This window comes from Ctenopharyngodon idella, chromosome 20, assembly GCF_019924925.1.
Source record: "Ctenopharyngodon idella isolate HZGC_01 chromosome 20, HZGC01, whole genome shotgun sequence".
NCBI lineage: Eukaryota > Metazoa > Chordata > Actinopteri > Cypriniformes > Xenocyprididae > Ctenopharyngodon > Ctenopharyngodon idella.
In genome coordinates this window covers 13,094,750-13,119,741 of record NC_067239.1, presented here as the reverse complement: position 1 = coordinate 13,119,741, position 24,992 = coordinate 13,094,750, and the positions used below count along the sequence as shown (strand labels likewise).

The 24,992-nt window shown below is 36.5% G+C and overlaps 2 protein-coding genes across 6 annotated transcripts in view; one reads left to right on the top strand and one right to left on the bottom strand.

Moving 5' to 3' along the window:
• The window catches only part of snx14 (sorting nexin 14), a 75,627-nt gene extending 66,939 nt beyond the window's left edge, over window positions 1-8,688 (top strand). Inside the window, exons 29-30 of one of the 4 annotated variants that reach the window (XM_051875577.1) lie at window positions 8,430-8,481; window positions 8,576-8,682. In XM_051875577.1, the coding sequence (XP_051731537.1) occupies window positions 8,430-8,481; window positions 8,576-8,607 (84 nt within the window). In that variant the 3' untranslated portion in view covers window positions 8,608-8,682. Of the gene's footprint in view, window positions 1-8,227; window positions 8,356-8,429; window positions 8,482-8,575 lie in introns of those variants that run through there. The other 3 variants (XM_051875574.1, XM_051875576.1, XM_051875579.1) reach the window with 3 other exon arrangements.
• Window positions 1-24,992, bottom strand: part of nt5e (5'-nucleotidase, ecto (CD73)) — a 74,988-nt gene that overhangs the window by 11,469 nt on the left and 38,527 nt on the right. The window contains exons 4-9 of one of the 2 annotated variants that reach the window (XM_051875582.1): window positions 18,230-18,427; window positions 17,199-17,353; window positions 12,139-12,247; window positions 10,688-10,837; window positions 10,292-10,492; window positions 8,641-10,201 (exon numbers count right to left, since the gene is read on the bottom strand). In XM_051875582.1, coding sequence (XP_051731542.1) covers window positions 10,041-10,201; window positions 10,292-10,492; window positions 10,688-10,837; window positions 12,139-12,247; window positions 17,199-17,353; window positions 18,230-18,427 — 974 coding nt within the window. In that variant the 3' untranslated portion in view covers window positions 8,641-10,040. Of the gene's footprint in view, window positions 1-8,640; window positions 10,202-10,291; window positions 10,493-10,687; window positions 10,838-12,138; window positions 12,248-17,198; window positions 17,354-18,229; window positions 18,428-24,992 lie in introns of those variants that run through there. The other variant, XM_051875584.1, reaches the window with a different exon arrangement.

Genomic DNA, 24,992 nt, shown 5'->3' with positions numbered 1-24,992 from the left:
TAGTTTATACATACAAAGTTATTTTGATGGACAAACATTTCATTAGCACATTAGGCCAAAAAGTACCAGGATTGTTTTGTGATGACCAGGATGACTGTCATTGACCTTTGGGTGGTTTTCACACAAGGTGCTTCCTGTTCGATAATTGCTCCACCATCATATTGTCACAGGATAAGAGGCTGAAGAGATACACACAACGAAGAAGAATTCAAATCCAATAATATTTACTTCAAAAAGCATGACAGGAACATACAGGCAAATACTAGCACATTCTAACCTAGAAAACAACATCAATACAGGACAAAGGCCAGACTCAAACTGAAGGCTTAAATACACAGGCAACTAATGAGCAAATGAAATGATTAACGAGGTGAAGGACAAGGCACAGGTGATAGAAATTAACTGGTGAAACACATGAGAAAAACTAGGTCAAACTGAAAACAGAAGACAAATCCAAAAACAAAAGACAAAACACACATATTCCTGACACATATATGACTGGACATTTGAGAGGTTATGTGATTTTGATCACATGGCACCACAGCTTTGTCTAACCCATAGTTTCACTGGCATTTATCTATTTATGGGGGACCTACAAACACTAGACCTTAGGTGTCCCACATTAGGCAGTGTCCCACTGTATGGCAATTCACACCTATGTTTGAATAAATCCGTTTTATGACAGCCACCATTTAAATGTATATATATTAAATAATAATAATAATAAAAAAAGTTTAGAAATATATTTTTTGTCATTAAAAATGTATTATTATAACATATAACATTTATGACAGCCACTGTAATTATAAAACTTCCTAATGTATAAAAAAATTATAAGTAGCCTTCAAATCAGTTACTTTTTAACCTTTAATAGTATAATGGTGTACCAACTGGGGTTCCCTGTATAGTTACAGCATTAGTTTGAGATCCCCAGACCACCCTTCAGGGATTTCATTTGTGAACATGTCACCTTTTTTTACCTTTTGTGAGTTTGCAGATCTGTTAATATAGTTGGTTGTCCATCTTATAGATGAACACCATATTTATAATGAAACCATTGTCACGATTATTTAGTCATCTGTTTTAGTTTAGTTTCATTTTCATGGACTTTTAGGGTATCAGCAGGTTAAAGATATGAAATGTAAACACAATGTATAGGTATACTACACACCAACATATTATTTTAAATGAAGGAACTTTATCCCACCATATCAGTCTCACCCATGCTTTCCTCAATACTTGTGTCGGGAAATCGTGAAAACTGAAGCAAGGATGTCGTTGTTTAGAATTAGAGCAGCTGGGTACGCTGCAGTAGCGAGAGAATTCAGCCATTAGTTTTGATTGTGTTGAGATGAGACCAGAAGTAGCGATACACTGCTTCACTTACCGGATATAGGAAGTGTGATAAAGGTCTATTAGTTGGCGATGTCACTTTGTAAAGAAAGACAACGCACCTGTCTGAAGCTTGGCAACAGCCAATCACATTACTTTCTGGTGTTGTGTAATGGAATTTTTTAATCATAACTAACATTCTTTTTCCTTGCAGGAATAACATTTATATGCTTTTAAAACCTGAATGTCCTCAAACCTTGGGCCTAAATCAGTGTGTGTCTGAATCATGTCCAAATATAAGAAAAGGGGAAATTAAACTTAGGGACAGCTAGACATCCATCTAAATATAATAGCCCCATGATATTGAGTAACCAACGAACTAATAAACACATGATTTGGGCAGATCTTGCTTTACCTAGTAACTGGAGGGTTTGACATATGAAGAGCCAATCATATTGTAGAATGCTTTGCCATGCTCCTATCCTATATAAACTGTTGTATTCTTTTTGCTGGTGGGATTCTCTGTGATTGATACGAGGTCCTCTGGCCGTGATTAAAGCATATTCTAAGGCATAGTCTGAAGTCTGACTAGACACTAGAGAATCTTACTTCCATACTCAGGTGATTAGTGTTTAGTGGAGCACTAAAGATCTTATACCCTAGTGATAGTGCTCAAAAAGGGTCGAGACGTTGACCGACACGAACAGATATTGAAGTACGCTTAGTAGAGTATAAATTCATAGGTGTCTGGGACACCTGGGTGTCTGGGACACCTGGTTTAACTTAAGTCAGGTGCGTAGGGGAAAATCTACCACAGTTGCATGAACGGAATTGGCTAGCGACTGCTCTAGGGTATTTGCATAAAGCAATCTGATTGGCTGACGCCTGCGTTGGCGCTTGAAAAGTTGAGAAATGTTAAACTTCTGCCTCAAGCAACGCGAGTGATGCGACGTGACGGAACCCACAATTCAGTTTGCCAACGCTTGACGTCACCCATTCAAAGTAAATGAGAAGAGTTAACGGCGGCACCCCGTGTGAATGCAATAGGCTATTAAAGAGCACTCGCGCCAAATGCGCATGCCTATCCACCTTATTTTTACAGTTAACTGCACTTTGATATTCTTCTCGTTATTTCCCTACAGCGGCTAATAAATCAGAAGTGTACCACATTCACAGAAACACCTTACTTCTGCGTTAAAAAATAAGGTAGATAGACAAACACATAATATGCATGTGCATGCCATCACCGTTTTCACAGATTTTCACTTTGAATTGAATCCGTTCCCTCCTTCAGGGAATGAGGGTTACATACGTAACTGAGATGTTCCCTTTCAGTCGGTCACGTTCGACTTACATCAGAAATGAACCGACGAATTGGGATCCCTAATAAAACGCCACAGTTACTGACCTCTTCCAGCGCCCAGCGCAAGCCACAGCATCCAGGTGCACCTTGGGATTGGAGAAGGGACCGGGCTTACACCAAGAGAGTCTACTGCTGCTCCACATGACCCATTCAGTAAGACTTGGATAACACTTTGTAAAGCGTGCCCACAGGGGATGCTGCGGAGACCACAGCTTAGCCTAACACAGGGGGAGAAACATCTGGCAGGGACAGCAGTGCAGAGTCTGCCGAGGGAAAGACACGGGCTCACCGTGAGAAGGTTACCGTGGAATATACACATATGGGACCGCCATAGGGGACGCAACATATGGTACCCAGCCTAGCACAGGCATAACGAGTGCTTGGCCTAGCGACAGACACTCTGCAATGTCTGAAGCCGCAAGGGGTGGTGGAGGAACTCAACAGCGTTCACCTAGACGAGGAACTTACTGGAGCAATGGACGCACGTATCCGGCCCAGCGGGCGGGACTGGCGTTGCAAGCTGACACTTAGAACGGGTCCTTTGCGCTACTGGCCACGGGAAGATAAGTAATTGAACAGTAACAAAACAATTAAATGATAAAACGGTCAAATGAATGGCAGCCAAAAAAAAAAAAAAAACTGTAGAATTAAAGTAAAATATCCTAATTTAAATAAACAGAAAAACAGTGTTATTTTACAGGTATTTCCTGAATTATTACGATCAAATTCCTTCACTGCAAAAAACTTTAACATAATTTTTTTTATAAATGTTAAAAAATACTGTTATTTTACAGGTATTTCCTGATTTAATTCAAATGACTGGCAACAACAGAGCATTAAACATTAACAGATCTCTCAAGATCTCAGCGTCTTCACTTATTACAGTCCAGACTTTATTTCTTTTATACAAAGGTTCTTATTGAGAATTAACAGGTTTAGATGTTGATGTCTTATTGGAAAAAAAAAGTCACCGTTATGGAGGTAAGCACTTGCTTTAGTTGGACTCTTGACCCTTGACTTTTTCATGTTAGTTTTTCTCTGACTGCTTTAACTGTGTGTTTTTAATGCATGTTTGTTATAGCAAAAAAATGCAAGTGTGATTTACTGTAACCTCGTGATATTGTGGAATCATATAACCTGGTATTCTGATTTTTAAGTCATTATGCAGAAAATGTTTTCAGCCTTTTTTTTCTTCTTTTTTTTGGAGCACAGCGTAATTATACGGTGACAAGCAACATATTCTGATAAACAGATCAACTCTGAACATTAGAAAACAAGCTACTAAAAAGTCACAGAAAAACAGCAAAAATAAAATAGTGAGAATAAAGGAAATTACTAAGACAATTCAGCTCATAATTTTTTCATGCAGCAATGCATGATGGGAGCCATGGATGAATTTTGATTGGTGGTACCCAGAATGCACTGCAACATTCTTTATTATTCTCACGATTGTTGAGATTCACAGGCTGATTCTTGATGTCTGTGTGTGCCTAAAAGAAAGGTTTTATTATTATTATTTTTTTAAAATCAGAAGATCTTTTAAGAAATCCTTTGGGTTATGTTGAAAAAGCTGATCTTCTGCTGTAGAATCACAGTGCTGCTGTAATCAATAAGGTAAATCTAACTCAGAGGTTGGGCTCTCAATGAGTTCAGTGATTCAAGTCAAATAATGATTATGAGAAAACATTACCAACACCACCTGATCATTTTTCTCTTTGTTTGTTTGGTTGTTTGTTTTAATTAAAATTATAACAGCCCAAACTAAATCTAATATTAAAAAGTGAAGGGTCAAGAGCCCAACTAAAGCAAACACTGATCTCCATGATAGTGACTTTAAAATTGTGGTTTTCTCCTTTGGTGATTCTGCTTGTTAACAGATCACCTTCCTGACACATTTACTGTTTTAAAATCATAACACAATGAATGTGTCAAAATTAACACAACAAGTGTTGTCCCTAAACTCACACACTGATGTGTAAGAATTGTATAAGCCAATAGAATTGTGTAAGCCAATTTGAGTTGTTTTTTAACAAATGCTTTTCGACACATACTGAATGTCTGTGTTTGACACGGTGAATGTATCAAAATTAACACAAGTGTTATCCCAAAACACAAGCACTGATGTGTAAGACTTTTTTTTGACTGGACTTGACAAAGAGACCATTGCAAATTTGGTCTTCATGATCGGAAGTAGCACAGGTGTTTTATTTTTTGTTGTTGGTTGTTTTCCTCTTTCCTTCAATGATTATGCCTGTTAACAGCAGGTGTTCATCACTAGTGCTTAATTAATGACTTTATAAATTAATGAATTATCTCATTAACTTCCCTCTTGAATGGTCTTGGTCTTGGAGGGTCTGGTCTTGACTATACCTCTGGTTAATCTTCCTGACACATTCACTTTGTTAAAATCATTGACTCAATGAATGTGTCAGAATTAACACAACAAGCGTTGTCTCTAAACTCACCCATTGATGTGTAAGAATTTAACACATTTTGAGTCAGTTTTAACACATCCTTTCTAAGAGTGCAGGGTTGCACACTCTTCATAAGGCTGTCCCTATTTTTCTGAAAATACTCATTTTTTATCTAGGGTTGTCCACTCTTCACAAGGCTGTCCCGAATTTTCTAAAAAATACTCCTCTTTATTTAGGGTTGCCCACTCTTCACAAGGCTGTCCCTATGTTTCTGAAAATCGTCAGCTTTTGTCTGTTAGTGGTCAGTTCCGAACCTCTGTTTTTCTGAGGAAAAAACATTCAGTGCTAGGTTCTTTTATTTTTTCAGACCAACCCACAGACAAGCGCAGCCTCCTTCACACACACTTTTTCTGAATGCCCCTCTCAAGCAAAATGCACTTCTGCATATAAACGCACATCTGCGTATAACTACTTCTACGCATGCATCACTCCTGGAAATTGCTTCTCCTTTTTCTTTTACTTTAATCAATTAATTTTAATTCAATTATCTTTCATTTAATTTCGTTTTGGTGAAGTCTTAGGCACACTGTTAGACCTTGCCAGGCTTTTTTACAGTAAAATACTGGCAACACTGTTGCCAGTTATTTACTGTAATCTACAGTACGTTACTGTGAAGATACCACACACTAAATTAAAACTCGTGTTAACTCATTTCATTTGCAAAAAACCGACTGCCTTAAATTGTCCCACTGCCATTTAAATTTACAAACTAATATTTGTTATATGCTAATAATGTGAACATATTATTACTATGACCTTATTTCATTAAAGTTCACTAAACACATTTTAAATAAAGAAATTTTCTCTGCATCAGCAAATACAGTCACCATCTGTTGAATAAAACAACATGCAGCATATTACCTATATTTCTTGATCTTCTCCTGAACTTAAGCACAGGCTCTACTCTTCAGCACAATGGTGACCCACAAAACTCAATTTTACAGTAAACTACTGGCAACAGTGTTGCCAGTATATAACTGGCATCAGTGTTGCCAGTATATAACTGGCAACAGTGTTACCAGTATATAACAGTTTTTAACTTACAGTTTGTTACTGTTAAAATACATTTTGTGGGTGTGTCTTTTTATCTTACACCTTTAACCCTTTCAACCCCACAGGAACATCCTCTAGTGTCCACACTACAAAGAGTAAAAGTAAAATTGATGCTGAGTTGCAGAGACATAATTAAGTAAATATGTAAAAGATGATTGAGCATTAATGATGAACACCTGCTGTTAACAAGAGGAACAAAAACGAAAAAAAAAAAAAAAAAAAAAAACTGAGCAGCAGAAACACAAGAACTACAACTGTCTTCCAGCCATTACTCATTAGTGCACTTATTACTGACTAGTTTAACTTTATTTCTACAGAAGATCTTATTGAGAATTAACAGAAGTTTAGATGTTGATGTTTTATCGAAAATGTTTGGTTTGATGTCACCATTGATGAGATCAGTATTTGCTTTAGTTGAGCTCTTGACCCTTGACTTTTTATATATAAATTTTTTGTTATGGCAGAAACAAATGTAGATAGCGTGTCGATAGCCATGTCTTGACGAAGATATAACCGTCGCAACAGTCTGTTAATTTAGTGGATTCATACTGTGTTTAATCTCTTATGTTATTAACAGACTAAAATTTTACATTAACACCACTGTGAAGCTACAGCAACAGTTCTAACAACAATCAGTTAAAATGATTTTTTTTAAACGCATCCACAAAAAACAGCTGCAGCATTACTTAGACACACAGATGTAAAAAATCAGCACATCAATGTCAACAATGGTGTCAATAAAAAAGTACCATTCAGCTGCATAATTTATTCATGCTGCAGTGCATGCTGGGAGTTTTGTACTATGCTGGCACCCAGCATGCATTGCGACATTAAACTTTTGGATGTCACCATTGTTGAGATGCATATTCTGATTGTTGATGTCTATGCTGTCCAAGTTAAGCAGGAGCTCAAAATATTTTATGCACTATATGACTTCAGTATTCTTCTAAGTAGTTACTGAAACACTGTTGGTTCTTACGCTGTTGAATCACAAACTTAATACAATCAATAAACATAAAATACCCATTAAATCAAAGACTAGACACAGAAAGAGATCAGTGCTTTAGACAAGTACAAGATGATTACTGTATCATCACAACAGCCAAAAACATCTGATCAACTTCATGTTTGCTTTTTTCTGCCATAATAAACATGTTTTATAAACACTCAGTTACAGCAGCCAGAGAAAACTGATGTTAAAAAGCCAAGAACCCAACTAAAGCAAACACTGGTCACCACAATGGTGACTGCAAACTTCAATAAATTTTTATTTTCAATTAAACATCAACATCCAAATCTGTTAATTCTCAACAAGAACTTCTGTACATGTGTGAAAGAAATAATGTCAAACTGATTTGTAAACTGGTTTGACACTCAGTGTGGCTGAAGTCAGTGGTAGTTCTTGTGTTTCTGCTTGTCTCCTCTTTTTTCTGGTCTTGTTTCTCTGTCCTTCAGTGATTCTGCTTATCAGGTGTTCATCAGTGTCTGAATTCACTCACTTCTTTTAATTAACTCTGTCAAGTGGACTATATTAGTGAACTAATGCAGGGAATAGTGAATGAGGGTATAAGGTGTGATTTAGAACACAGCCTCTGAGTGTCGATTTTGAGCGCTGTTAACTCGCAGTATATTCCTGTAGGCTACTTTCTCAAAATTGACAAATATTACCCAGAATGCATTGTTTTCTACAGCATATTGCTGTTTTAATGGAAAATTGTTTGTTACTGTCAGAATTTGGCCGTTTGTTTACAGCAAGGTTTAACAGTGAGGTTTATGGTTGTGTTTTCATTTATAGTGTTTTTGTATCAGTGATAAATACAAATAATAAAATGCAACTAACCATATCATTTATTTAGGATAGTCAACATTTAAAAGGGAGGAGAAAACACATATATATGCAAATATTGATATGATATAAATATTGATTAATCAGCATATCATGCAGTTTTATAATGTTGATAAAATTATAGATGAACATCCCTAACTGATGTGTGGTGTTTCTCAGATCTGATTGGGAAATGTATTGGTGAGGAAGCGAAGTATGAGGGCATCAAGATGCTTTTCAATTCAGCAGCCACTGCTAAACAAACAGGTACACACTGCCATATGTTTATCTAACATACTGATGTCATTTCCTCAAATGCTCCTACTTTCTGCTAATTGTGCTGTTTCTCTTTCATCGGTCACTACCTCTCGTTTACAAATAGATGACGTATGTGTTGCTTGACATCGCTGTCCAGGAGCTATTCCCAGAGCTTAGTAAAGTAACGCTCTTCTGTTATATAGTTACGCTCTGACAAAGAGCCGCTCATGATGGTTATTAATGGAGTTTCTGCTGTTTTGTCTTTTGTAGAATCAGAAGGCAGGTCTCTCCATCTCCACTAGGAGGATGTAAAACATTATCAGAGTCTCAACATCAACATTTTAAAGCATTTTATTGCACTACTAAAATACAATTATTTATTGCCATGATTATTTCATTGAATCATTGGATCCCTGTCTTATTTTCCCACTTTTGTTTAAATTGTAACAGCATTACAACATCAGGAGTTTGGATTAAGAAATCAACTTCATTCAACCCACATATTCAACCCACATATTGTCATTATCAGTATGAGAACATCCATCAGACCATTTTAAACCATTTTTACATTCTAGATTGTAAAATTCTAGATTCTAGATTTTATGTCTTTTTTAATGTCTTAAGGGAGACATTAAAAAAGACACAAAATACAGAAACAAGTAAAAAACATTCAACAATATAACTGAGACATTTCATATAGTCATATAGTGTCATACAGTTAAGAATAACGGTCTGCAGAATAAAAGTACTGAAAAAATGCTTTTTTGTAAATGTTCTGGCTTTGCTCTCAGTAAATAAAAATGCAATATATCCAGCACTTTCGTCCCTATCATATGTTTTAGAATGAATGAAATTGTTTTAAAAGTATGTGATCTACTGTGGTTTAAACAAATGCTTTATAGGAATAGCAACTCAAGAAGGTGGTGATTTCTTGCCAGACAAACCACTATCTACTTTAATTGTCACAAGTTGTGCTAATTATTTGTAATCTCCATCAAGAAACATGACAAAACAAATAACTCTACCCGAGAAGAATCTCACAAAAAGATGTACAGGTTATAATTGACAAAAAATATGAAATGATATTTTGAAGGAAAAAAATTTTTTTTAGGACCATCATATCTTTCTTTCTTTTTTTAACAGTTAAGACCAACTCCATTTTTAAAAAACAAAAGAAAAAAAAATGTATTACTGAAATCAAAAAAATGATAAAAAAAAAAATCATCCGGCTAAGAAAGTCAACATGAATTAAATCATACTATCATGATGTATTTCTATTTTACTCCTTAGATTTATTTTCACATTGTAATAATGAGAATATGGGGTTAAATGTGCTGAATCGTCATGAAAATATCACAAAAATATCTTAATGGACCTAAAATAGGTATTTTTAAAGCAAAAAATGATTCTGGGCTGAAAAACGACCTGGGCATTTCTTTGTGAGGTTTTTCATTGTATACCCTCTTATGAATTCTATGATTTTATATATAAAGAGGTGTAGAAAATACCTGTATAGAAGATCTCTGTATTGCTCTAAAAAGAACTTGTAACAAGATAAGTGACTTTCTTTTATCCTTACTAGATCGCAGTGTTAATTGTCAGTTAAACTGAGCTGTTTACTTCTATGAAGGTAACTACTCTTTGGGTTAAAGGTTTCTTTTTTTCCTCTGACTGTACAATTACACACAAATGGCTACATGTTGTTACACAAGTACATTAAAAATAATCTCACTAGCTAAACAATCATGATCCAGAGAGCCCACACCAGCAGAATGGTGGGCATGTATCCTCGATGTCCAATGCAAGAGCTGGAAAATTGAATACGTCCTTCCAAAACTGGATGAACTCTCTTTCTCTCTGAGATGTAGCTGGCAACAACTGCTATATCCAGGTCGCCTGTGGAATACAGTATATGCAGTAGTATATTGTAATACTAAGTATTTGATGAAATGCACAGTTTGCATATGTGCATATATAATGACTTACCACTGTCATGTTTGAGTTTCTGGTCTTTGATCATAGAGAATCCATCTCCTCCGTCCACTAGGTAAGAGGGCAGCACCACTTTATACACCTTCTTGGGCTTGAGTGGTTCATAACGGGGCACTCGACACTCAGTGCAGAGCACATTCACACTTTTAACACGATTTCCAGGTGATTTTGATAAATCATACACCAGCTGAAAACCTGCAAAGGAATTATAAACAGTTACATTGCTTCAACTGAAATAACATGCAAGTCATATAGACTAGAAGATTTATGATGTTTTTATGTAATTTTGAGAGCTTGACAACACTTGACAATGGTATTCCAATACTCAAATTGAAGGGGATTATTGTTTTAAACAGTTTACAAGAAGTTCACAATGTACAATAAGCATACCTGACACCTGTAAGAATTCTCCAGTGTTTCCTCCGTATCTTCGGACTGAGTGCTCAAAGACTTCTCGCAGAGTAGATCCATTCATTTGGACCAAGTCAAATGTACCTCCAAATGGCAACACAGCGATCAGGTCCTCCATTGTGATAGAACCTTCAATCGAAACATGCATTAGGACTGTTTCAATATTATTTCTAATATGCACTGGAGTTGTGCTTAAAGGTAGGGTGGGTCATTTTCGGAGAGGCTAGCGATAGCGAGATTGCTTTGAAAGCAAAAGATTCCACCCTCCCTTCATAACGTCTTCAAAGCCACTCCTCCTCCAAAACACATGAACGCGTACAGCAGGGAACAAACAAAAGCGTCACGAGAAATGGCGTTAAAGTACCTCATGTCTCAAAGCACATAACATTATGATAATAATGACCATAAATAACTTAAAGAGCACTGACCTGTATCACCTGACTGCTGCAGATTAATTTCAGTGTTAATAGTGTTGCCTTAAAAATGCATAAATTTGAGTCACAAACTGCTCCGAGTATAATGTCATGGGTTTCCATCTCTTCCGAATTATGGTAGTTATGGAGTGAACGCAGGTTAAGCTGCTGTTTTGGTTACAGTGCTCGTGACTGGCGTCTGTCTGTACTCTGTATTGCATGAAATGCGCTGATAACCTATGATGTCTGCGCAAAGTTGCAAACAGGGTGCGTGAGGGTAGGTAAAGACATACGTTGACAGGCAGGTAGGACATCCTATCGTATCATTTTGGACCGAGGGATATGATTGTACAAACACGTTATGGTCCTACGCCTTCCACAGACGATATAAATCGAGCGCAGCGTTAGTTCAGTCAGGCCACGTAGGCATAGTGCTGCGACCAGCTGATGCGGTCAGCTGTCAAATCGCTCCAATCACTACCATTCTCCTATTAGACACGGGACATATAAACGTGGCATTACTGCTCGGTAAATATGCTCAAACTGCTCGCAACCCTCCCTCCCTCCACCTTATAAGCATGAGCAGACACCTTCTGGTTGTCGTCTTCTCGTTTCAGATCACTAAGGCTTTCAAGTCCCGGCTGGCATGGACCTCACTGCTGAGAGACACTCATCCTCATAACCAAGCTACAGTATAGACGTCCCACTGCCATATCTACACGATTACCATGTTCGCTTTTAAAGACATTACTAAGTGTCTTAATTGTCTATGTATTTTCAAGCTGATGGTTCCGGGGGGTTAATGTTAAAGCTCTTGTATGTTCAATTAATTTTGAAGCAAGAACCCCCATAAGGAACCATACCGCCAAAGAAAAATTGTGTTCTGTCTAAAAATCCATATAGACCACTTAACTTAGTTATTGCTATTGGGATATGAAGAGACTTTCAACCAGCATAACAAAAAATGTTTTTGAGGCAAATCACCTACCCTGCCTTGAAGATTTTAAATAAACGTACCATTTCTATTTCGCTCATCAATAGGTGATCGAATACCTCCACTGTTCAGAATACAAGAGCTGACATGGTTCCACTGGATTTCATCCGCATATTTAATATTATTATGGACCTGAAATACAAGCAAGGGCAAGATTAATAGCAAATATACCACTTTGTTTAATGTTCAATAAAATATCAGTTCTGTTTAGGGCTGACAGCACTCTAATTTACCATTTACTTTTTTTTTTTTTTTTTTCACTTTCCCACTGGTTCAAATTTTGCTCTTTGTGTCATTTTTTCTTAGTTTCAATATTTACTTTTGAGGCTGCTGTTAGAGGGTTTGTGGATTTAGAGCTGGGCACTTTGGTTTTAAGAGCTTTACATTTTTTATTTAACCTTTTCAGGTACAAAGATTGTTTATCAATGTGTGTGTGTATGTTTTTTTTTTTGTTTGTTTGTTTTTTTGCACCTGATATTAACATCTGTTTCTGGTGATCTATTCACAAGTGGTCCGACAAGACAGATGTTAATACCAGGTGCAAACAGATTTGCATTCAAAAAATTACATGTGCATACACATACTGAGTGCATACTGAAGAAAGTGTGTGTTGTTTAAGCATGTCTGGCTGTTTTTTTTCCCTTTGATGTTATTTTATTTTAAAGCTGCATGTTACTGGCAGAGTGGTTGACTGATGAGGACAGTAGGCGGTCCTTACTACAAATGTGTTGTACATGCCTCCTGATGTGGTTTGGGTTAACACAAAATGCTTTGGACCTTTAATATCAAGTGAATTTTGTGCCATAATTAAACAAATCCAGCATTTTGCAAACGAACTCAATCTGCTTTGCAAAGGGAAAACTCGACTCACAAACAAACAGAAAGCAATGTGCAAATACAAAGGCCTGTTTGAGCGAGAACGCAGAGGAGTAACAAATGTATTGTGTTTTACAAATATAAATAAATATTTCACGAATAAATACAAACAATCCTACAAATTGCATATAACCTGTGAACAAATACCAAACCTATAGCATATAAATGCTCACCTGTCTGCTACGATTGTGAGACACTTGCCTTTTTATGAGGTCTCTCGGCTCGATTTTCTAACAAATGTGTCCAGGCAGATTTTCTCACAAATTCAGCTGAGCAACTCCCTCTTACAAAAAAGCAGATGGTGCTGTGCTAGGGGTTCAGTTTAGCACTAGAGGAGCAAATGGAAATCCTGGCAGCGGCAGGTCGCAGCGCCACTTCCGGTGGCATCCGGTGGAATAGTTTTTTTTTAATAAAAAAATTGATGATGCATATTATATACCAGCAAGCAGATGCGACCAGAATATGAACCCAATAAGCTAAATTGCATAAAAGAACATACACACACAAGGAGTGTCCAGCGGCCGATAGGCATTGTACATACGCACACACGCACGCAAACACACAAACATTATTTATTTATTTATTTGCTTATTTATTTATTTAATGTGATCTCACGTTTTTATTTTTGTAGCTATTACAAAAATGTATTTCGTTTTGCCAAATTTCCATTCATCACTTTATTCATTTACGTGCATTAAATGAATGTAAAATAACCTGCCAAAACTTACATAACCTCAAAGAGATTTCCTCTGGCAGCTGCCAGAGTTTGTGACAGCTGCCACGTTTTTCTCTGAGTTTGTCTGTTTCTTATGGAAGCCCGTTTCCGCCACAATTGAGTAAAAATATATAATTCTGTAAGTCATAATAATGACAAACTTTCTCATAATTATGACTTAGTATCTCATTATATTGAGAAAGTTTCTCGTAATAATGACTTAGTATCTCATAATAATGAGAAACTTTCTCGTAATAATGACTTAGTTTCTCATAATAATGAGAAACTTTCTCTTAATAATGACTTAGTTTCTCATAATAACGATAATAATGTCTCATAATGTCACTGCTCCGCTGCTTTGCGCATGCGTAGAAGTTTCTCATTATTATGAGAAACTAAGTCATTATTACGAGAAAGTTTCTCGTTATTATGAGAAACTAAGTCATAATTACGAGAAAGTTTCTCATCATTATGAGAAACTAAGTCATTATTACGAGAAAGTTTCTCATTATTATGAGAAACTAAGTCATTATTATGAGAAACTAAGTCATAATTACGAGAACGTTTCTCATTATTATGAGAAACTAAGTCATTATTATGAGAAACTAAGTCATTATTACGAGAAAGTTTCTCATTATTATGAGATACTAAGTCATTATTACGAGAAAGTTTCTCAATATAATGAGATACTAAGTCATAATAATGAGAAAGTTTCTCATTATTATGACTTACAGAATTATATTTTTTTACTCAATTGTGGCGGAAACGGGCTTCCATAGTTTCTGCTGTTTGCTCGGTAAAAACTGCACTTTTCTCAGTGGCTTGCGGTGGTTTTAAAATAATGAGGCAAACACATGTGTATTATTATTATTATTATTATTATTATTAGACATATTTTTTATGTATCACTGTTTTTTTTTTTTTTTTTAATTCATGTCCCTGTTACACTTAATGTTGTCACATATTCCTGGTAAAAAAACATTACATAAAAAAAGGCTAAATACAATTATATTTTGTATTTTTACACTATGTAATATTCTGTTTATTAAAACCAACAAATCTCATCAAGTTAGTGTTTTTACGTATTTTTACATTTATTCCAAAATAATAACAAAAGGCAGTAACAATACAAACAATATATTTTATTTGTTAACTGATGTTCAGCTGTTCTTTTTAACTTTACCAACGGGTGTCGCTGTTGGACAAAGTTACTATATGAAAACTAGTGACTTTTACCATTTTTAATGTCCCATTTTGTAATACTTGTGTTGTTTTATTTTTGTAATAGCGATAATTTTCTCATCCAGTGTTTTCTCTAAAGAAACTGATGGCAGGCAATGAACAATATTTTGAATTTGAACTGCAGTACCCATTTCAACCATTAGCTGTCATTCTTACATAGAGCCGCTTTAAATTATGATCCTTCTGACTTTGAAGTTATGTAAGTTTTGGCAGGTTATTTTACATTAATTTAATGCACGTAAATGAATAAAGTGATGAATGTAAATTTGGCAGTTCAATGAAGTATATATATATATATATATATATATATATATATATTTGTATATTTGTTTGTGTGTTTGCGTGCGTGTGTGCGTATTATACAGTGCCTATCGGTCGCTGGGCACTCCTTTTGTGTGTGTATGTTCTTTTATGCAATTTAGCTTATTGGGTTCATATTCTGGTCACATCTGCTTGCTGGTATATAATATGCATCATCAAGTCTTTTATTTAAAAAAAAAAAAAAAAAACTACTCCACCGGATGCCACTGGAAGTGGTGCTGCGACCTGCCGCTGCCAGGATTTCCGTTTGTTCTCTAGTGCTAAATTGATCCCCTAGCATAGTGCCATCTGCTGTTTTGTAAGAGGAAGTTGCTCAACTGCATTTTTGAGAAAATCTGCCTGGACACATTTGTGAGAAAATCTGCCTGGACATATTTATGAGAAAATCTGCCTGAACACATTTGTGAGAAATTCGAGCCGAGAGATCTCATAAAAAGGCAAGTGTCTCACAATCGTAACAGGCAGGTAAGCATTTATATGCTATAGATTTGGTATTTGTTCACAGGTTATTTGCAATTTGTAGGATTGTTTGTATTTATTTGTGAAATATTTATTTATATTTGTAAAACACAATACATTTGTTAGTCCTCTGCGTTCTCGCTCAAACAGGCCTTTGTATTTGCACACTGCTTTCTGTTTGTTTGCGAGTCGAGTTTTCTCTTTGCAAAGCAGATTGAGTTTGTTTGCAAAATGCTGGATTTGTTTGTTTAATTATGGCACAAAATTCACTCCATACCTTTTACGCCTAGATTTAGCTTAGATCACTTGAAACAAATGTTACTACCAGGTTTGAATGGGGCCTATAAGTTTAACATCTGCCTTATCACTGATTAAACTACGGGGCTGTTGAATGCTCGAATCTGATTGGTTGATCAACGTTCTAAGGTGCGCAATTATTTTCAGGGAAACGCACAGCTAAAGTAGTTCTAGGCAGGTCTTGACCGCATTACAGTTCCATACCACTTCGCCAAATGATTTCAGTTATTTCAAAAGGTCCTTACAGCCTACAACAGCAAAAGAAACAAAACCCACAATGACACCGACCAAGCAAATAAATATAGTAAACTATAGGATGAAAACGACAAATTAGTGTCATGGTTTTTGCCACAAAATACGTTTTATTGTGTCCTGAAAGCGCATCCTCTCTCGCGCGCGCGCTCTCTCTCTCTTTCAAATGTACACACATACTGCATAACGTTAGTACGGACACACACTTGCACAGAAACGTTTTGTCAGCACTGCTCTGATGAATTAATTAGTAAAATGACTCACCAGCAAGGTAATAACTGTGCGATTCTTGAGGTAGATAAACTTATTGTTTCGTTTCGCTGTTAGTAGAGACAGTGCTGCCGTGAGAGAGGCACAGACACTCAGGTAGGCTAATTCACATATGCTGTCTCTCTCTCTCTCTCTCTCTCTCTGCTTTAATAACTGTGTTAATAAGTGCGTTAATAACTGTATCAAACGGTATTATTTTGCTATCAAGACTCAAGCCTCCGTTACTAGTTTTGAAATGACGTTTTGGAATTAGCAACGGAGGCTTGGGATGAGATGCGTAAGAAATTAGTCTCACACACATGAGTGTTTTAAGGACAAAAACCTGACAAATGTTTTGAAATACACCATCGAAACAGTGTCTTGAGGTGTGGTAACCGTACTATAAGCAGAATAATTGATTCCGGGCCATTGAATTCTTAGAAAATAATGCACACCCGAGGTGTAATGGCCACTCCAAGATTTTCTAATAATTCAATTATTCCTTACATATATTTGTAGGCATGGATTTGTGTTCATCATTTTTGTAAATGTAGTGTTTGTCCCATCTAGAGTAGTCCTTATGAAGAACAATATGCAAAGTGATGCTATCAAAAAATTGCACCAAACTTTAACAGCAAATTTATCTTTAAAATCATAGACCTATTCACTCACCATGGCATCACAGATTAAATTTCCCAAATTACATTCACGAAATCGACATTCCTCAAAAGTTCCATTGAGATAGACAAGAGTCTGTCCTACATACTGAGAAGAGTAATTGGCCAGATTCGTCCTCCAAGTGTCCACTTCAGCCTGAATGTCTGGATCTAGACAAAATCAGAGCACAGGTTGACAGGTTGAAACTGACATATCAAAAGAGAAATCCACAATGGCAATGCATTCAATTAAATTCAATTCACATTTATTTGTATAGCGCTTTTCACGATACATATCGTTTCAAAGCAGCTTTACAGAGAATGCATGTCAACGTTAGAGAATGCAGTTAGCTAATAATGTAATAATTTAGGCAATTTAATTTACAATCACTGTTGGCAGTTTAATTGAAGGTAGAAGCAATGAGCTCCTGGAAATAATGTATTACAACGCATCACATCTGATAAGTACAGTGTAGTACACGGGTGTCCAGTCCTGCTCCTGGATGGCTAATGTCCAACCCGTTCCAACACGCCACTGGAAGTTTCTAGTAATCCTGAAGACCTTAGCTGGTTCAGGTGTGTTTCATTTGGGTTGGAGCTAAACTCTAAAGGAGAGTGGCCTTCCAAGAGCAGGACTGGACATGCCTATTAAAGTATTTTATTACACCCACAGTTCAGTTTATGGAGCTCTGATTTGTAGTCAGTAAGCATGAAATGATTTATCTATGGGTAAAGATAGACTCAATTACATTATCGGCAAAGCTTAATGGGTGTGGGAGGCTGTTACTCAATTCCTTTGTTACAAGTTAGATTTTCGTGGTAACAGCAAATTCTAAGCTCGGAATTCGGCCATTGAGCACAAAAATTCTTCATGGTAGAACAAACAAGTTTAATGTCTTGAAAGTATCATTGCTAAAAAGCTGTCTCTACTGAGAAGATTGTTTTATTTTTATTGTTTTTTACTTCTGGAATCCTACTGTCCTATATGCTCTATTGACCAGGTGCTTTAAATACCCTAGCTTTTTTCCATGTTTAGAGTTTCCTTACCTGGTGCTACTGAGCTATTCAGAAGAATTGGGTTGCCTGAAGATTTCACCACATTTCCATTTGAATCAAAAGTCACTTTTAGGAATCCCAGATATTTTCCAAAGGCATAGGCCTGGACCACAGGAACCTGACGCCCATCCTCAGATTCAACCATCACTGGGTATGGTCCTGCAGGAACCTCTGTGGATGGTGGATCTCCTACAGAGATGATCACACAAAATGGATGAGTAAATATATAAATCAAGTAGAGTATTGGTACTGTGCAAATGTCTAAGGCACATTAGATGGTTCACAAAAACATTTGTTTCAAGATGGTTATTTATATCTTTTGCTTTAGTGCACCGTTTGAGTTACACTTTTTTAAGTTGTCCTTGTTACAATAAAACTACACATTTAAGTACTGAGTAATATTAATTAATAACAACATGTACTTATATGGTTATGATTTGGTTTAGGGTTAGTTGCTTAATTGTGTATAATTTACTGTTATTACTAAATACATGTAAGGTGTAACAAGGACACTGCAAAATGAAGTGATACCAACTTTTACTACACAGAATAATCAGCATGTCGGTAGTTGTAGGTAACAATCAATAGCAATGCTAACTAATATTCTTATAATATAAGTCCACCCATACAGAAATATGGTTTATAGATTGAAATGTGAAGATTTATTAAATTTCATGTGTTAACCACATGAAAAATTAGTATTCTCACTAACAATAACAACAGCTTCCAAGTCTCTATTATATTGTGCTGTGTGGATATGGCTTGGGTCTCTAATGCATTTTTTTTTTTTTTTTTTGCCATCTTATTTTCAACCAGGTGAAATCCGTTAAGTCTGACCACTTAGTAATATAAAACAATAACACCTCTCCTCAGCAAATCACATGGTTTGTGGCATCATTTATGCTCAGATGACAAACGTGAACACCCAGGTTTAATACTTAGGGTCAGTGGTTTATTTATTACGAACAGTGGTAATACAAACCCGATTCCAAAAAAGTTGGGACACTGTACAAATTGTGAATAAAAAAGGAATGCAATAATTTACAAATCTCATAAACTTATATTTTATTCACAATAGAATATAGATAACATATCAAATGTTGAAAATGAGACATTTTGAAATGTCATGCCAAATATTGGCTCATTTTGGATTTCATGAGAGCTACACATTCCAAAAAAGTTGGGACAGGTAGCAATAGGAGGCCAGAAAAGTTAAATGTACATATAAGGAACAGCTGGAGGACCAATTTGCAACTTATTAGGTCAATTGGCAACATGATTGGGTATAAAAAGAGCCTCTCAGAGTGGCAGTGTCTCTCAGAAATCAAGATGGGCAGAGGATCACCAATTCCCCCAATGCTGCAGCGAAAAATAGTGGAGCAATATCAGAAAGGAGTTTCTCAGAGAAAAATTGCAAAGAGTTTGAAGTTAGCATCATCTACAGTGCATAATATCATCCAAAGATTCTTAGAATCTGGAACAATCTCTGTGTGTAAGGGTCAAGGCCGGAAAACCATACTGGATGCCCGTGATCTTCGGGCCCTTAGACGGCACTGCATCACATACAGGAATGCTACTGTAATGGAAATCACCACATGGGCTCAGGAATACTTCCAGAAAACATTGTCGGTGAACACAATCCACCGTGCCATTCGCCGTTGCCAGCTAAAACTCTATAGGTTAAAAAAGAAGCCATATCTAAACATGATCCAGAATCGCAGGCGTTTTCTCTGGGCCAAGGCTCATTTAAAATGGACTGTGGCAAAGTGGAAAACTGGTCTGTGGTCAGTTTCTTTTTGGAAAACTGGGACGCCATGTCATCCGGACTAAAGAGGACAAGGACAACCCAAGTTGTTATCAGCGCTCAGTTCAGAAGCATCTCTGATGGTATGGGGTTGCATGAGTGCGTGTGGCATGGGCAGCTTACACATCTGGAAAGGCACCATCAATGCTGAAAGGTATATCCAAGTTCTAGAACAACATATGCTCCCATCCAGACGTCGTCTCTTTCAGGGATGACCTTGCATTTTCCAACATGACAATGCCAGACCACATACTACATCAATTACAACATCATGGCTGCGTAGAAGAAGAATCCGGGTACTGAAATGGCCAGCCTGCAGTCCAGATCTTTAACCCATAGAAAACATTTGGCACATCATAAAGAGGAAGATGCGACAAAGAAGACCTAAGACAGTTGAGCAACTAGAAGCCTGTATTAGACAGGAATGGGACAACATTCCTATTCCTAAACTTGAGCAACTTGTCTCCTCAGTCCCCAGACGTTTGCAGACTGTTATAAAAAGAAGAGGGGATGCCACACAGTGGTAAACATGGCCTTGTCCCAACTTTTTTGAGATGTGTTGATGCCATGAAATTTAAAATCAACTTATTTTTCCCTTAAAATGATACATTTTCTCAGTTTAAACATTTGATATGTCATCTATGTTGTATTCTGAATAAAATATTGAAATTTGAAACTTCCACATCATTGCATTCCTTTTTTATTCACAATTTGTACACACAGCAAAATCCCCAGTGTTAAATTAACACTCAAAGTGTACATATGAGTCCATCTTGCCGGGTGTTAAAAAGTAACACTGAAGCAGTGTTAAAGTTAATGAGATAATTGATTGATGATTGAGTGATGATTGACAATCAGTAGTGACAACTGATGTTAATAAGCAGAATCACTGAAGAAACAACAAGAGAAAGAGAGACACGACAACTACAACTGACTTCCAGCCATTAAACATTATTACACTTATTATTAACCAGTTTGATTTTATTTCTGTAATACATCAACAAAAGTTCTTATTGAGAATTAACAGATGTTTAGATGTTAATGTTTTAATGAAAGTTTATTTTGAAGTCACCATGATGGTGAAAAGCATTTTCTTTAGTTGGGCTCTTGACTCTTTGTCTATTAATGTTAATTTTTCTCTGGCTGCTCCAACTTTGTGTTTGTAGAGCACATTTGTTATGGCCAGAGAAACTGTGATCTGGGCTGCATTTCCCAAAAGTGTTATAAGCCAAAGTTGGTAAGTTTAGGTTTATGACGCTTTGGGAAGCACAGCCATAATGGTTGTGTTTTGATGATAACATTCTCATTGTGAGATGGCCTGATTTGTTGGTGACATCCAGTATTGTTAACTGGTCATATAGATGTTATATTATTTCTTTATACTAAATCTGTTACCGCTTGAGATCCAGCAGAGCTTTTATAATCTGAAGTGTTTTTTGAAACACACACAGACATCAAGAATCAGCATATGACCCTCAACAATGGTGACAATCTAACAAAGTGCTTCTTGTTGCAGTGCATGATGGGAGCCACCAATCAAAACTCATCCATGGCTCCCATCATGCATTGCTGCATGAATAAATTATGCAGCTGAATTGTCCTGTAATTTTCGGAGATTGTTCATGTTTGCTTTTATTTTTCTGTTGTTTTGTTGTGACAGTAGCTTGTTTTGTGATGTTCAGAGTTGATGTTTGTCAGTATTTTGTATTTATTTATTGTCACCGTTCTTGAGAATCATATGCTGATTCTTGATGTCTGTGTGTGTCTAAACATAGAACCTTCTGTGCATAATGTATTTTTCTTAAAAAAAAAAAATATTGTTCATACTGCTGTTGGATCTCAAGCTGTAAAATCATAGGACTACAATCTTTAATACTAAAGCTAAACATCAAGCATACAGTCAGAGACTACGGCTCTAAATAACATCAGGCCATTGCACGATGACAATATCATCAAAACATATTGCGACCAGATCATATTTTCTCTGGGCATAACAACTAAAAACTAGTAATAAAAGGTACAGAGTCAAGAGCCCAACTAAAGCAAACGCTGACCTCTTTCATGGTGATTTGAAATGAAACATTCCATAAAACATTAATTAACACCTTTTTTCTCTCTTTCCTTCAATGATTCTGCTTATTAACATCAGGTGTCACCACTGATTGTCAATCATCACTCAATCATCAATCAATTATCTCATTAACTTTAACACCGCTTCAGTGTTACTTTTTAACACCCGGCAAGATGGACTCATATGTACACTTTGAGTTTTAATTTAACACTGGGGATTTTGCTGTGCAGTGTCCCAACTTTTTTGGAATCAGGTTTGTAGTTATGCTTGCCTAGACAACACAAAGGCTGCAACAGGGCTGAGTAAAATGCTAATGAGCATTACTTGGCAGTCTGACCAGTTTCTGGAACCAAAGGAAACTTTCATGTCAGCGTTGTCCTGGTTAGCAGTTTGGATCAAAGTAAAACATAAAATGCACTTTCATCTTACCCATTATGATCGCAAAGCTCATGTCTTTTAATAATACACATATTGATCAAATTTAATGACAGTGGAAATAGAGGAGAATGGGTGTCACTTTGTTTGTGGTGAGATCAGCACAGTCCTTCAGCAAATTCACACCTGTGCATACACCATAACCACTTTATTGTATTTTTGAGGAGCTGTGCAGAAATACAAGATCCAAGAGACCGCAGCCCTGATCCCGGCTACTGTAATATGCAGAATTTACTCACTTACAGTACATTTAATAGAGTGGAAATAGTGTTCTTGCTCTAATCATGAGTGGGAATGAACAGTCCTATGTCTTTAACAAATAAAATTATGCACAAATTATTCTCTAATTTGTGGATCTGGTGAAATCGTGTGGACCTCTACTCTGTACCCCTTTGTTTAAACTATATGAAAAGTTAACTGTACAACAACACAATTCAGTTGAAAATCTACCTCAGTAGGTGATAAAGATCTGCAGTGCTGGAGGCTACGGTTTTCAGCATTTACACTGGTGTCGTGTTGCTTTAAAGGTTTCATGACATGTTCTTCATTATTATTCCTTGAGGTTCACTTATAATGGGAAAATTTTTGAACAAAAAAACACTCATTTTTGGTGCTCTGTCTGCTTTAAGACTTTTCAGTAAAGGCCCACTTCTGCATCCCTTATCACCTTATCAAACAATCAATTCTCGTAATCAATATTTTGGATGCAGGAGAAATCGGCAGGAATAAAGATTTGAGCAACTTTGACAAGGGCCAAATTGTTATGCCAAGGCAACTGGGTGAGAGTATCTCAAATGCCCAGGCTAATGGGTTGCTCCCAGTCAGCAGTGGTATTAGTGTTAGGGACTTTCTTAGTGACTTCAATCTAGGTTACACTGTTACGCACTAGGAGGTGCCAAGGGACTGTTTTTATGAGTGAGGTAGTAGACCAGTCACTTCAAAAACGCAGATTCATTCAGGAACAAAACAAGGTTTTATACAGAGATTTTTTGAACTTTGTCCACCACTTTGAGTGAAGATCAACCAACAAGCAACACAGTGCTGGGATAATGGTGAATATCATGCTTCCCTTCATAGAGATCAATGCATTGACTAGCGCTGATGGCTGTCAAGTAAAATCCCCTTAACTCTTGAAAGGATGCTACCACAAAAATATCACTTTTTACAAAATTATGACAACCTAGAGAATAAAAGCTATAATATACGCAGGTAATTACACACGCCCTCTCTCTTTCTCTCTACTCAATAATACTGTACACTAATAACTTCTGAAGCAGCCCATTCCTTTGTTGTTAGTTCTAAAGTTTTCAAATTAGTAACAGAGGCTTGGGCTCAACTGATAAACTTTCTATTATTATGAATTCAGACACTGATGAACACCTGCTATTAACAAGCAGAATCACTGAAGGAAAGAAAAACAACAAGAACAGAAAAAGATGAAATCACCTGAAAATAAAAGAAGACATTAAATCTCTCAAGATTTGATTAAACAGCTCGACAAACAGCATTACCAGCTTCAGACATCAATCATTTGCATATGAATATCAACAATGGTGACAATCAAAAGCTTCATGCTACAATGCATGCTGGGTACCAGCATAGTACAAAAATTGTCCATGACTTCCAGCATGCATTACGGCATGAATAAATTGTTGCTAAATTGCCTGGTTATTTTCTTTAATTTTTACTGTTTGCCTTTATTTTTACTGTTGTTTTTGTGTTGACTTTTAGTGGCGTGTTTTATGATGTTCAGAGTTAATCTTTTATCTTTTTTGTTGATTGTCACCGTTGTTGAGATTCATACACTGATTCTTGAAAGATTTAATGTCTTTTATCTTCAGTTGATTTTATCTAAGGTTTGTAAGACTGATGTTAGACTATCTGGACCAAGAGAGAGCTATTCTTTGAAAAAACAAAGGAAATTAATTTTTGGACTCTCTCTTATGAAATTAGCATCCCCATCTAAGATGCAATCACACTAAGTCAATCACACCTCACACCTGCCTTAATCTACATTTCCTTTTCTTCACCCCCTCTTCCCTCATCTCTTCTCTCTACATGCAGAGATAATCTGAAATTCACCCAAAATCAATATGGTTTAATGTGAACAATCATCACAGAATGCTATACATGTTTGATATCGTTTGAAATGTCTCAATGCGACTGGTACAACGGTCTCGTCTACATGGAAGTAAACCAAAAGGTATTAAAGGTTTTAAGAGTTTAGAGATACTTTGGTTGCAATTGTGGGTGTGCCCCTTTCCCAGGGTCCTTCATCCAAACTAACTCCTGTTCCCCAACAAGGTGCGAACTCCCTAGGTCTGTGACACTAGTCAATGCAAATTCTGACTGTAAGTTCATGCCCCACATTGGGGGATGTTTTGTTTTGGTCTGAGTATTTAAAGAAATGTTGCAAAAGGCTCTGCACGATTCTGTAGTCAGAT